Source organism: Accipiter gentilis, chromosome 20 (genome assembly GCF_929443795.1).
Source record: "Accipiter gentilis chromosome 20, bAccGen1.1, whole genome shotgun sequence".
NCBI lineage: Eukaryota > Metazoa > Chordata > Aves > Accipitriformes > Accipitridae > Astur > Astur gentilis.
Genome location: NC_064899.1, coordinates 25387852 through 25402592, shown reverse-complemented (window position 1 = coordinate 25402592; position 14741 = coordinate 25387852). Strand labels below are relative to the sequence as shown.

Sequence of the window (14741 nt, the reverse complement as noted above, 5' to 3'; positions counted from 1 at the left end):
CCTGCAGGTAAAGGCCTGCCTAGGAATGGTTCATGAAGCTTGGAAGGTGGAAAATTCCCCCATAACAGCTTTAATAGAGTAGGAAGGATTGGGATAGGTTTTCATGAACTGACCAAATAGATGCAGAAATGTGATTCTCTTAAAATAAATACATGCTTTTGGCCTCAGTTTCCCTCCCTTTTCCCATTTCTACTGATACAACAAATCATACTGGCCTTGCTGCGGCTATTATTCTCTGCATCTACTGATTGTAATCAGGACAGCACTCTAAAGTAAAGGAGCCTGAAATGCTGGCCAGATTTCATCTAACTGTTATGCTCCCAACAGTACTTTTTTTTTTCCTGAATCCAGGACAGATCAAATTGTATTGATGATTATGACTGCAATTTTAAGAAAACCCATTGGCAAGGCTTGTAAAAGAGACGGTAACCCTAATGCATTATTTGCTGCATTTGACAAAGTGCAGTGTTAGATTAAAAGGTCCTCTATAATAGCATCTTCCCTATTCAAAATGTACTTTCAACATTATGACTGTGGCCGTTTCTATACCTGTAGAAGATAGAGTAACTAGAATGGTCTAGGACATTTTGTTAAAAATTTTCTGAAAGTCATAATGTAAACAGAATTCAAAGAAAATGGAGAAATATGTATTGATTCATCTTCTATTTTAAAGATGAATGTATTCACTGTTGTGCAACCTAGGATTCCACAAACTATAATATTAACTACTTGTAGCCAGTCATTTTTCAGATGCAACAGAAATCATTGTTGTCCACTTTCAGGATAACTTCTGGGAAACATATCAATTAAAGAAGTAGAAGTTAAATGTTAAGCAGACTACTAAAGTGCATTTTCAGAAGAATCAGACCATGACGAGTCTGCAGGCTGCTGAGGAAAACTCCAGCTATGAGCAGTACAGACCCATGCATTCCCACACTTTCAGATGACCTAAGAAACCGTAGCCCTGCTCTCCAAAGATTTGCACGCATTTGCAGACTCTGGATAAATGAAGCGAGATCTATTCACAGCAGAAATTTTTGGATGGGAATCCTCCTTCAGTAACACATTGAAATAGTTGTGTAATTAAAAGTCTTCAGTTGCGAATCCTAATTTCAGAAGACTAGCCAATTACTTGAAGTTGTGTGCAGGCTTAAGTCCTCGCTAAATCAAGAGGTTTGTGATACATCTCCTCTCATGAGAAACATCGTGGAAATGTTTGGGTAAAGGCTGCCTTTTGTAACAGGAAATATCGCTTCTCTAACCGCTCCACGGTGCATCTGATAACGATGTGATATTCATCTGATTAAATACATATTTTCTAAATGCTACATGAAGTTAAATTGCCTGATGGCATTGTATAAGGATATTTTCTATGTTGGGGGTTTTTTTTAAGTAGCTCACAAATGCATGAATACACCCTGAAGTGAATGGCAAATCTCCAGGTGTTGCTTGCTAGCTACATAAGAGGGACTATTCAAAAGCTGTAAAGGAAACAAGCAATTTCAGAGCAATGAAACTTAAAATTGCTAAGCAGCATAGTGGAAATAGTGACTGAAATTTAGAACAGTTATTGTTAGCCCAACCTCTCTTCTAATCCTCTTCTGTCTATGTCATCATGGCAAAACACAATGTGAAAATGTTTGAAACCTACTGAAAATACTTCTGATCTTTTTAATATTAAAAAGACTCTATTAGTTATTCTATCACATACAGTGCATCCAAAGGGCAAAAACGGGGTAAAAAGCAAGGAGAGCAGAGAAAATGAGGCCTTTGTGACCATTTTGAAAACACCAGAGAAAAAGAATGTTTTCTATCTCCTTCTGCAACCATTTATATCCTTTCCCCAAAATAGATGAATAAATAAATGGATAAAAGATTCTCAGAGGCCAGAATACACACCTGTAAATTTAATTAAAGGCTGTCACAGCCCAATTTTAAAAACATAGGGCATGCAAATACGCATGTAACTGTTTCCTTTCTTGCGTGTGTAGTTACTGTGGGCTGGACTTCAATACCTGCACTGACTGACTGGTTGACCATACAATGCCAGTTTTTCCCAGCCTGGCTGCTCACTCAAATGCATGCTAAGTCATGGATACAACGCAGGAAATTGGGTGGAGAACTAAATATACATTTTTCAAGGCAAAATTAAAGTGAGGCATCACAGAGAAAACCTGGGCCACTTTCTGACTTTGTCAATACCAGCGTTTTCTCAGCCAGCTCTTGTCTGGCACTGAGGTTGCCGAAAGTGTGGACAGCTGGAGTGCGTGTGGATTTCAACCCCATCGCATCTGTAGTAGCGTTGTCAAAACCTGCTTGGATAGCACCATTATTTTGCATGCTAACGTTGTATTTACAGTATGTTGGTTTATATTTTTTTTTTTTATTTTGCAATTGTTTGATATCATTTTCTGTTAAAATATATTTAAATGTTGTTTTGATACAAAGCCAAACTCTCAGGAAACAAATACAAATCTTAGAACTTAACGGTGTTTGGTGCTACCTGGTGCTACACCTTAGTCTTTCATAATGCTGTATCATCAATTGGTCCAAAATACTTACAGGCATGTGCTAGGAATAGGGCTCTCAAGTGGCACCTGCTTTAGATTTTCCATCATCTACAGGGTCCTCAAGGTCCTCCTGGTCTTGATGGCATGGTTGGCCCACCAGGACAGAAGGGAGAGAAGGTAAGTTAAATTTCTGTCTTGCTTCTACTTCAGTGGAAAATCTTTGTCAATTCTAGGCTGTAAAAACCATAAATAGTTGTTCCTGCAACACGGTGTTGGCTAGCTTTAATATTTTTTTTAATTGAATCCAGCTGCTAATGGTTTATTAAAACACATCTTAAAAGGCATATTCAGAAATCCAGAATTCCCCATTGGGTACAGTCTCATTTTCTGCAGCATGCAATATTCAAAATGCAATATGAGCTACTCTGCTGTGATGTGCCAGTAAAAAGCCAGTCATGACTGGACTTAACGCAGGTGAGTTTTTAGGGGGAAAGAAAGCACTCCAGCTAGTCCAAACTAGCGTGACGGCATATTCCCTGCAGAACGCACCCTCCGATGCGTGGGTATACCACGGCAACTGGGATTACTGAAGTTTGGATTCCGCGGACCACTGACACATCGAGTTTTGTACACTTCTGCAGCAGCCAGTAATTCTCTTAATTGCTGACTAGTGCACTGCTGCTGCCCCAGCGACGATATCCCACCCCCACGTTAGCGGCAGTTCCAGCCTTCTCTCACCCCTTGATGAGACATTTCAGCATTCTAACCTGGCAGCAAAGGGTTACGTAGTTTTCTGTTGACTTGCTGCACCGGTTGGCTTCATGCATGATGAGATGAGCATTATGGCCAGCAAAAAGGGAGGAGTGGGGAATACGTAAATGAAAGCAAGGGAGCATAACATCCAGCAGATAGATTTTCTTGTGTTGCCATAGAACGAAAAACTACCTATTGCAAAATTGCCACTCTTTTTAAGTTTCCCTGAATTACTGCATCCATTATTTTTTTTTGCACCCCACTTCAAGAAGGATGTGGAGAAGACCGAGACGGTGCAGCAGAGGGCTATGGAGATGGCCAGGGGCCTTGAGTACATGACCAATGAGGAGAGGCTGAAGGGGGCCAAACCGTTTAATCTGGCAAAAAGGAGACAAAGGCATGGCCAACAGATAGAAAGATATAATTATAACCCTTTAATGATAGCTAGGGCGTCTGCATTTGAAATACTGAATCCGTTTTTTTGCACCTCACTTCAAGAAGGATGTGGAGAAGACAGACACAAAGACTACAGGAAAATTTCATCTTCCAGTGAGCTTCTGTGCCACACTTCATGCACAAGAACTTGGAAGTAGATTCCCAAGTGTATATTGAAAGCTCGCATACTGTAAGGGAAATGAAAAGGCAAGTCCTAAATGGCCAGAATATTGATACTTATTTATTTATTTATTTATTAAACCACAAGATTTTTTTTTATAAATATCCTCTGGAGACTGAAGGATCTAAGTTGTGATTTCAAAAGCCCGAGGCTGGTAAAACTGCAGCACAGATGGGAACTAGCAGCTATCCAGAAAATGCAGTATGTATGTTACAAAGCAGGCATCCGAAACTTCTGTCCATCGTAATCAGTGGTACGTGGTTTACATAAAGGAGTCTAAGAATAGAAAGAAGTCTAGCTGAAGTAAACTGAACCTGAATCACGTATTATAGGAAGAGACTGATGTGGGAAGGGAAGTAATTGGAATAAAAAATTAAAATTTCAAAGAAGGGATAATCCTCAAAGAAGAGGACAAAACCTCAAATGTTTTGCCTCACTGAGCCTGTTTTCTGCATTGTGTATATCTGATAAAAGTTTAATTAGAAATGAAGCACTATATATTTGCACCTGCTCAATACAATCCCCAGCACCTTGGGACAATAGGATTTTTCCATTTCTACTATTCATTTTTGTCTGAAAACCTTGATTTAGTCTATATTGCAATATCTATTTTTAATCATTATTCCCAATTAATCCAGAGAAGATTACAGGGAGAAACTGCAGGATGCACTGAAAGTAAAGTAAGTTTGTTCCTTGGAGTGAAATTTGATGTGGCTTTTTGCCATTACTTTTTGGAAGAAAACATTGTTATCATTTTACACCTGATGCTTACTCATTTTTTTCAGACTTTACTCAAGCAATATTTCCGTTGAATGAGTAAAGACAGGTGGTTGCTAATACAACAATTAATTCCACTAGATTCAGTGCAATTTGGAAAAGAAGTATTTGCATGCCATGACTTTCTGTCTCTTCCATGAACTAGAAGTGGAAAAAACAGTGTCTAAGTATGTAAAAGCAAATCAAATAGCTCGATTGCTGCAGATGAGCTTTAAAATCATAGCAGTCATCATATCCGTTGGAGCAGTGCCCTAGACAACTTGTGTGGGATCAGTTTCCGCTTCCCTTATATCCCACGAGAGTTTTGACATTCCAGTTCAGAAGCATGAGGATGTGACCTGCAATGCTTAATTCTGAGTGCTCCAGACCTTTAAAATCTGCGGCAATAATTGAAATACAAGATTGCATCCTGTCTGCATACCAGACCAGAAGTATTCATTTGTTATTATAACTCCTGAATTACAGATTTTTTTCTTTTTAACTAAGAGATCTGATGTTTCATGTACAGGACACTATGACATCAAATTAAGCAACACAGAAATCTGTGGGTATTTTAATTAAGCAAAAATATCATAAATGTGTTTTTGTGGCCTAATGCGCTTACTGTAAGTAATTAGGATTGGTTTTCTGTTACAGGGCGATCAAGGTCTTCCTGGTTCCACTGGTCCAAAGGTAAAAAAAAGGGGTCTTTATACGATAACAGTATCACTCTAATACAGCATGTTACTGAAAAGGGCTGAGAAGTCTAGAAGATTATTATTGTGAAACCTAATGAAGTTAGCAAACTTGGCTTCCCAGTTGGCCAAAGGACTTCTCTAAGAAGTGTGGCCAGGATGTCGAGGGAGGTGATCCTTCCCTGGACTCGACTTCTGTGAGACCCCACCTGCGGTACTGCCTTCAGCTCTGGGGCCCCCAGCATAGGAAAGACGTGGACCTGCTCGAGCGAGTCCAGAGGGGGGTCACGAAGGTGATTAGGGGGATGCCCCATCCCTGGCAGTGTCCAAGGCCAGGTTGGATGGGGCTTGGAGCAACCTAGGCTGGTGGAAGGTGTCCCTGCCCATGGCAGAGGGTTGGAACTAGATGAGCTTTCAGGTCCTTTCCAACCCAAACCATTCTGTGAGTCTGTGATTGTACTTATGCATCTACTTCTGCATGTTCAGTATACCAATAGACTGACCTTTTATTTTAGGGTGATACCGGAATCGCTGGGTCAATAGGCCCCAAAGGAGAAGCTGGTGCTGTTGGGTCTCCTGGGAAACCCGGACCACCAGGACCTCCTGGGCCCCCTGGGCCCCCTGGACCTCCTGGACCCCCAGGACTGAGCTACAGTTTGGGATTTGAGGTATTTTGCTATTATGGGGTTTGCTGTAGCTATGGATCTACTGCCTTCAGAGGAGGGACAGGGTAATCTCCTGTGTATTTCACAGCTACTTAAGGCTGAATTGATGACAGATAGAGCCATTTGCTCTAGACTGAAATTTGCCTTGGAGCAGCCCAAATTCTTTCTACATTTCACCATCTAATTGGCCATGCTTAGGCCAGGTAAGTAGTGCATTTCTTTGGGCAATTTTGATGAAACTATTCAGTAGTAATAGTGTTCAGATGCTGGGTTTGATGCTTATATCGTTGCTAATATAAAATACTCAAATACTGTACTACAAGGGAAAACTCATTTAGCACTTTTTTTCATGTAAATAATTTAGAGCAATGATCAAAATATACACAGATTGCTGACAGTATTCATTAAACTCGAACTGCAGGTCCCCCTTAAGCTATGACTTTTCCCATGCTGTCATTCTTCAGGCCACAAGTTTAGTTTAGGCATGTCACTTATGTAATCACAAGTTTAGTTTAGGCATGTCACTTATGTAATGTGTAAATAGAGAGACAGATATTGGACTTTTCTGACCTCATGGTCTGTTCTACTCAGAAGAAAAATGTTCTATAAAAAAAAGATTTTAAATTGCAGATGCTACTCTTTCTGCTTCTGAAAATAATGCCTTCATCACTTTAAAATATAAGATCTGGCCAGCTCAAGCAGAGTTTAACATGTCATTTGAGAACTGCTCATTTAGATGATCTTTTTGGAGCAGAAAGTGGCTTTGCAGTACAGAAAGGCAGAGGGAGCACACTCAGGTTCAAGAATTAGAGCTGCTGCATTAACTTCTTTGTGAAGAGAGGTTGACAAATTGCCTACATCAATATTCACAGATGAGTCTTCCCTTTTTTTCTTTTTCCATGCATTTTTCATTTCTAATTCAGCTGTTTGGCTCAGGAAAGTCTTTCCAGAGTTGTCTTTTTTTATGTCTTGGGATATAATACAAATTTGCATAGAAACTGAGGGCAGCTTCATCAAAGAAGTAAGCAATGTTTGACCAAAACTACTGGCCATCTGTAGAACTGCTGCAGTAAACTGGTGGTGCTTAAAAGATACCGGTTTACTTACACATATTTCTCCTAGTATGTACACTACCCCTTCAGTATTTCTCTTTGCTTCAGAGACACTTTGAGTACCCCAAGTACAGAGGTGACTACTGATGCTTGTTTTAAGACACATTCTGATTTCTGATGTCTGACTAAATAATACTGTATTATATAAACCCCTGGTTAATAATGTCACTGATGTCAGTGGATTTCAGTGGGACAAAAAAAATCTCTCCAGCAGTTCACAAGTTCTTAATTGCTGGCCGTGCAGCTGTTAGCAAGGAACAGCATAAAGTCTAAGCATACAAACACTCCATTGCATTAACTTAGGCACACCATAAAGGCTGGTACAGAGTCTCCCCTAACAAATATGTACTTGTCTCGGAATGAGATAGGGACTACTGGTAAGCCACATCTTCATCCTAGGCCTGGTCCGAGTTTTAGCCCAGGACGATGGCCTCTCTGACTTAGAGCCATCTTCTGTGACCCTTGAGGATCCAGCGTTAAGAGATTCTCCACTCTTCCCCATCCGTTCACACTATTTGAGTAGAAGCCAACTTTGCCTCATTGTGCCACCAAAGGGTTCTTCTGCAGGTAGGAACTTAGCACCAAACTCTGCCACCTCTGATACCTAAGTCTCAGAGGAGCAAGGTTAGTAGATGAGCAGGAGAGAGTGAAAACTGGAAGTCCCCTCCTTTATGGACACAGACACAGCAGGATCCCAGCTCTAACTGCAACCACAATATCTTGACTGGCTTCGTCTTGAACTTCATCTAGTCCAAACAGAATCGGCGTGATTCTCATTTCCCTGAGAGGAATACTACTGTTAACAGGCTTCCTAGTTCTAGCTGATCTTTTGGATGCCCACCCCTGCCATCTGTTAAGGCAGCACCATGGTCTGCCAGTTCGTTAGGGCAACACTACCTTTTGGTTGGCAGTCTGTTTATTGCTGTAAGGCTGTTTCTGCAAAACATTCCTGCTAGCACTCGTTAGCATCTGTTGTCAGCTATGTGCAAAAACCAAATGGCATGGGGTTTGCTGGCACTTATGCTTGCCAAAAGAACAGTTTGAGCTGCAGAAGGTACCTGGTAAACCCATTAAAAACATGCAGATGTCAAAAGCGATGGTGTGTTATATAAAGCAGGCATCAAGCACTCTTAAAGGGAAAAATAATTGGCGCAGTGGAGGCAAGGGAAGGAAGGACTCAGAAACACAGCTTGTGGTCTACCCTAAGTAGCGACTGGTTAAACAGGCCAAACAGAATATCAGCAGATTTTCTGTTTATATTTGATACACTTACAGCTGATGGAGGAGCAAAATGGAAGTCTGAATAACATTCAGTCTCAGGTGAAGTTACACGAAAGGACTTGAGCCAAACTGATGACTCAATGTTTCCCACCTCGGTCCCCAAAAGGCAGGACCCAATTCCAGCTGTGCACTCCTTCTGCTTCTCTTGTTCTTGCTCTCACGGAGTTGGTGGAAAAGGGCAAAAGAACAAGATCTCTCTTTTTGACTGGAGTCAGATCAACTGATGTTTTCCATAACTTCGGCATTAGGCTGTTATTCCATAGCAGCTTAACCTGATCTAATAGGTCTTCCACCCTTTCCCTTGCACCATCTCCAGGGTGCGTCAGACCTATGGTAATCTGAGCCAGTTCAAGTCCCTAACTAGCAGAAAGCTGAGTGGGCAAGGAGTAGGAGTCCTCTAAACGTGATAAGCTGATACAAGGGCTTGTTGTCACTAAGAGGTGGAGATTCTGCTTTGCTCCTGCTCCTCCTCCCATCTGCAGCCATTCCTGGCACATGAGTGCCCTTCACATGCCCTAACATCCAGTGTTCCATCAATCCTTCCACAAGCCAATTGAATTTACTAACATTTTAGAGAACCCTCCTACCCCCCCAAAAGTAATGTATTTTCTGCCATTTTAGTGATGTAAGTGGCTCACGGGAAAGTGAGAGGATTCAACGCATGGCACTGATGTTGAAAATGAAGGCTGTATGGCTGTAGGCAGGGAAGTGGAGTGAAGAAAGATCAAGATTTTCCTTTTTCAGAAAAAGGAAACAACCCAGCACAGCTGCATTTAAAACTGCAGCTAAAAGCAAGTGAGCAGTTTCCTTGCTGGCATGGTTCATCCAGATGGTTTGACGCATGATCTGACAAGTTCTAGATTAGGCATAGGGCAAGGGATAGGAACATGTGGCTGGAATGGTGCTGGGGGTAAAACAGATAATTGTGGCTGCCTGCAATTTTATTTCTTCAGCTGCTTTGGAACTGGCAGCTCCTGGTTCTGCCATGGATTTGGAATGTTGCGGTCAGAACAACGGGAGCTGGAGGGAGGTCGCTGCTTTCTGTGTAGTCTCCTTTTGAACCCCTAGAAAATCTCCTCAGGTAATAGGGATGCTGGTCTCGAGGTCTTCCACTTCACAGAGATCTTTCTGAAGTCAGAGAGTGCCACAACAGTGGTCAGTGGGCTGGAGCCCATGACCTATGAGGAAAGACTCGAGGAACTGGGCTTGCTTAGTCTGGAGAAAGCTTAAGTGTTTTAGCAGCCTTCTGATACCTAAGAGGAGGTTATTGAGAAGACACACAGCCAGGATCTTTACGGCGGTGCACAGAGTGACGAGCAACAACAAGCATAAATTGAAAGGGAAGGTTCTGACTTGATAAGAGTTAAATATTTTTCACCTTGACGACAGCCAAGCGTTGGGACAGGTGCTTGGAGAGGCTGCAGAACGTCCATCTCTAGAGGATTCCAAGACCTGAGGGTACAAAGCCCTGAGAAACCTGATTTGAATTCAGTGTTGACACTGCTTTCAACAGGAGGCTGGACTAGGTAACCTCTGACACCCCTCCCAACATAATTAATTCTACAGTTTTGTGATTGATAGAACATTTTTCTTGTCTGCTCAATTTCATTCCAGTAAGCTGTATTTTAGGCAAGAGTTCAGCATTCAACTGTGAGAATTAGGAAGGACCTTTATTTTTTTAATAATGATTGCTGCTCTTAACAAACTGCCTACAAGTTCTCCCTGCCTTAAATCAATTACGTAATCCCTTCCTAGTCATTACAGTATTTCAGTAGCCAGGTGGCAGGTAAATGCTAAAGAAAAAAATACTGCTACAGCATGCTCAAACTTAGCACATACTTAAAATTATGATGCTATCTCACTTCCGCCTGATAGTGTCCAACCTGAAGTGCTGGAGAAATGGTGTCAAACTGGCAAGACTGTAAAGACCAGAGTTTCTGTAAGGAAGATCAACATGTCCTTGTTGCATTTGAGTGGAGACTATCTCCATAATATCATGCATTGGTCAAAAAATGTTAATGAGAGAAGATAAAAATATTTGTGTTCAGTAGCTTTCCAGTTTTTTACAGGACTCCAGAAAACAGAGCAGTTGAAAAAAAAAAAAAAAGACAAAAGAAAAAAGATAAATTCTTAAATCCTGTAGCATTTTTTTCTCTTCTGTTAGGATATGGAAGGATCAGGTAGCATTGGCCTGTTAAGTGAATCCAGAATTCCAGGATCAAGAGGGCCAAAGGTAAGTGGATGTTTTGGGGGAGGGGAGGGTTGTTTGCTGTTGCGTTTGTGTTTTGGTTTTTGGGGTTGTTTTTTTTTCAAAAACAGAAGTGTCTTCCTCTCTGCTTTTTGGAAATGCGTAGCCCCTGTCAGCTATAGATTTGGAGTCACTGCACTGGACTGGATTCAGTTGCTCTAGAATGACATTACAATAACTGTGTTCTCCAAAGAATCTGAATGGTATTTCTCTGATACCTGGTTAGCTGATGACTTTCAGATTCTGCTCTGGTATATTTTTGACAGATTAAAGGATGAAATAGACTGTTTTGTATTATCTAGCGCTCTATTTCTTGTTTTACCCTAATAGACGCCGTTCTTGCATATGAAGATGAATTACATACACTAATGAAACTGAAATGTTATAGTTTGACGATCAAATGTGCATAATCTGAAATACCACTTAAAAAAATGTTCACAGTAGCGTGGAAGCAATGTCCCAGAGGAAGGGATGTTTTTGACTCCATCACCATGTCTCAGGAGATTTTTGCGAGTGTGGGCTGCTTTAAAACACCAGGTAGGGAAAAGGGAATACAATGCATCACCACTTACCAGATCATTTGGATTTATCTTCATTCTTAGCAATAACATCAAAACTGCAGCCTGTGATGCCTTCCCCAAAGCAGGCAATTACCCGGCATTCCTCCTCCCAGAGCTGCCTGCACTCTTCTAGTTTGGTCTTCAGAAGTCCTGCCCCTGTGCTCACTCCGAAAAAAATATTCAAATTTTCAAAGCATAGCTTTGAAAGAATAAGTCTTTTTGCCCAAGTTTGGAGAAAGTGCTGCTGATGGTGATCTTGGGTTATGGTAGATGCCAGACTGAACACTAGGCAAGAGTGCACCATCACTGCAGATAAGGCAAACCCTGTACTGGAATCCATCAGAAAGAGCATTGCCAACAGATACGGGGTTGTTACCTTTATAGCCCTTTAGTCAGGGTTAGTGAGGCTCCATTGAAATACTGCATCCATTTTTTTTTTTTCACCCCACTTCAAGAAGGATGTGGAGAAGACAGAGACAGTCCAGCAGACAGCTGTACCGATGGCATGGGGACTTGAGTACATGACCGGTGAGGAGAGGCCGAAGGAGCTCAAATGGTTTAGTCTGGCAAAAAGGAGACAAAGGCACGAGCTAATAGCTGCTTACAAGTCTTTGAGGGGCAATTGCAAATAGGATGAAGCCAAACTGTTGCTCGTAGTGCCAGGTGGTGCGACAAGGGACAGTGTTCACAATTTGCAACTTGAGGCGTTCAGGCTAAACCTTAGGAGAAACCTGCTCGCTGGGCGGTTGGGGCAGAACTGGGGCAATTTGCGCAGGGAGGTTGTGGAAGCTGTGCTCTTGGAAGTTTTCAAGACTTTGCTGGACAGAGACATGACTGACCTGATCCAGAACTGGCGATGGTTCTACTTCAAGGGGGTGACTGGATTCGATGGCCTCCAGAGGCCCTGTACAACCCTGTTTCTATGATTCCGTGAATCATTGGAGATGAACCGAACGCTGGAGACAGGAGCAAGTTTGAGAAGCTCTTCACTGTGCTGGCTTAAAGTACTAGTAATTGTGAGTCACTGAAGTTATAGCTGACTCAGTTTAATATGTTGGAGGCCTTTGCCCCCTCTTATATCTTTTCCTGGATGCTAAAAAAGTGGCACAAAAAAAAACAGTTAGAAAAATAAGAATAGAATTCATTAGCTGAACCCAGCTAGTATCCAAAATGAGATGTCCAAAACCAGTGCCAAAATTGCCCATTCTGACCTGCCTAAATGACAGCCTTACTGTCAGGTTTGGTTTTATAACAGGCATTGTTTCCAAGTCACTCAGCTATAAATACTGAAAAAATGTCTTATTACAGCTGAACAAAATCCTGGAATTTTGTTTTCCTGTTACTATTTAGTCACTCTACAAAGTTTGAGTCAGTAAAGAAGGCACATAAGAACTTTCCTGTAACCAAGAAAAACCATCCTTACTGGTACTGCATGAAAGCATTGTGAGCCACTTACACCCTATGACAACTCCAGAGGTTCCTGATTGTGTTTACGTGAAAACAGAGTATATGCTTCTAAGAGGGCTGTAACTCAAAGCAGCTGCTAGGAAACAAATTACATTTATCTGCACTATATTTGTATCTGTTGAAATTTCTTATTAATCTTTTATGAGAAAGTAGTGGTTATGTTTTGAAGGAGAAGTATCAAATTTATTTTGTCTGTAGGCTCAGCTAGCATTTCCAGGGTTTCGATTCTCTTTCTTCCACAGATCAGTGCAAAGTTTTGTTGGTGTTCGGTTTATTAGTGTCTTGTCCTCATATTCCAGATGGAAGACAATCACTTTGTTGAATTCTTTTTTTCTTCCATTTAACTTTATAAAAAGATCAATAATGAACTGTTGTTCATTTTGCCATCAAGGTGTTATAATTGTACTTTACAACTGATGTCACTATATAAAGACAAGAGAGGAATTTGCATCCCCAGATGTTTGTTTCAAGCTACTTTTAAACCTAGCAAGACAATGCCATGTTGCCTCTGAACTGGTAACATATCTTAATTTTAGCCAAGGAGGCAAATTCAAAAAATTGTAAGCAATTGAAAGCAATCCTTTGCAACAAATGCACTTGGACAATTTCATTTCTAATATTTTCTAAAAATGTGTATAGTATGCAGTGACAAGATAAAGTTGTCTTTGTAAGAAGAAAAATCTTTAGATCTTTGCATGATAATACAGAGCAAGGCAGGATTTAATAGAACAACAAATCTAAAACAATGCTTACATTTTATTACTCTCTGTTGATACTACTGGTCTCCAACATTGTTTTTGTAACAGTTGTGGTTATGAATCAGTTTTTTTCTTGAGAAAATTTATTATGAAGTGCTGTGTGGATTTACCAGTAAACTCAGTGTAATTTTATAGGGTTCTGCAGGAAGACATGGACAGCGTGGGCCGTTAGGACCAAAGGTACCCTATGTGACAAGGAACACTTGAAAGCTAACCTATTTTGCTTTGGCATATCTTTTTTATTTCTATATTCTCAGCATTGGTCTTAACAAAACAGCTTTGGTTTAACATTCGTATACTGACTAAGTATGGGACAAATTTTGTTTCATTTACACTGGGTATCCACCCAGAATGTGTATTAATAGAATTATTGCACATCCACACCAGAACAGTGAGTAAATACCAGCTGGGCATTCCAGGCACTTGGTGTCACATGGCATTTTTGTTTAATATTTTTAGGACATTTGGCAGTTTCTCTTTGTCGCTCTTTTATACATAATTCTGGTTTCCAAGAGGTTACGTGTATGCTGTTGAAAGAGAAAGCTGCAGGAAGGGACCTGCCGACATGATCCCAGAAAGTGATAGGGGAACATTCTGGAAGGTGCTGGGGGGGAGAAGGGAGATGTCATGACTACTTTGCCTTGGTTTTCATCTGAGCTCAGTAGTGACTGAATTTTTCCACTTTGATGCTGCTATTGATTAAGCAAGCCATGAGGAAAAAATGGAGAGGTGAAAAATCAGAGGAAAAAAGGGCAGATTCACAGAATGGGGCCTTAGACTGGAAGAGGCTTTTTCTATTCCTATGTAAATCTCGAGCAGCACTCAGGTTAATAGTACGGCATGACAACACCATTTCAGCACCTTAAACGTGGAGTTAAAGAAATTCTAAGTCCTCATTGCCCTGGGAAATGATAGCAACATTGAGAGAGAAGGAAGTTTAAAAAATAGTGTTTAAAAAATCCTCTCTTCCTAAAATTTACACCTGAACACACAGAACGAGTCACTGACTACCCCGAAAGCCCATTGCCAGCAATAACTGCATGCAGCTGCTCCATAGAACAACAGCAATCAAAGATCTGGCCAGTCCCCGATGTCTCGAGTCTATGGAGTTCAGCTTATAGGGCTGGGAAAAGTCCCTCCTCTGAGTACTACTCCTGTTAGTGCTGGAGGACAACATTACCTATGAGTGGAAAAAATCAAGTTATTTGCACAGCGTGTGTTAGTGAATGACACTGCAAAGGACTGGCTAGAATAGATGTGCTCTCACATGATGCTGCTCGATGGACATGAGTAGGTGCCAAGCCTCCATGCTGAAAATAG

The 14741-nt window shown here is 41.1% G+C and overlaps 1 protein-coding gene across 1 annotated transcript in view; it reads left to right on the top strand.

Annotated features, from left to right (window-relative positions):
• Positions 1–14741, top strand: part of LOC126048767 (collagen alpha-1(XV) chain-like) — a 149385-nt gene that overhangs the window by 82795 nt on the left and 51849 nt on the right. Inside the window, exons 14-18 of the mRNA XM_049824132.1 lie at positions 2625–2687; positions 5293–5328; positions 5846–5998; positions 10553–10621; positions 13557–13601. Coding sequence (XP_049680089.1) covers positions 2625–2687; positions 5293–5328; positions 5846–5998; positions 10553–10621; positions 13557–13601 — 366 coding nt within the window. The remainder of the gene's footprint in view (positions 1–2624; positions 2688–5292; positions 5329–5845; positions 5999–10552; positions 10622–13556; positions 13602–14741) is intronic.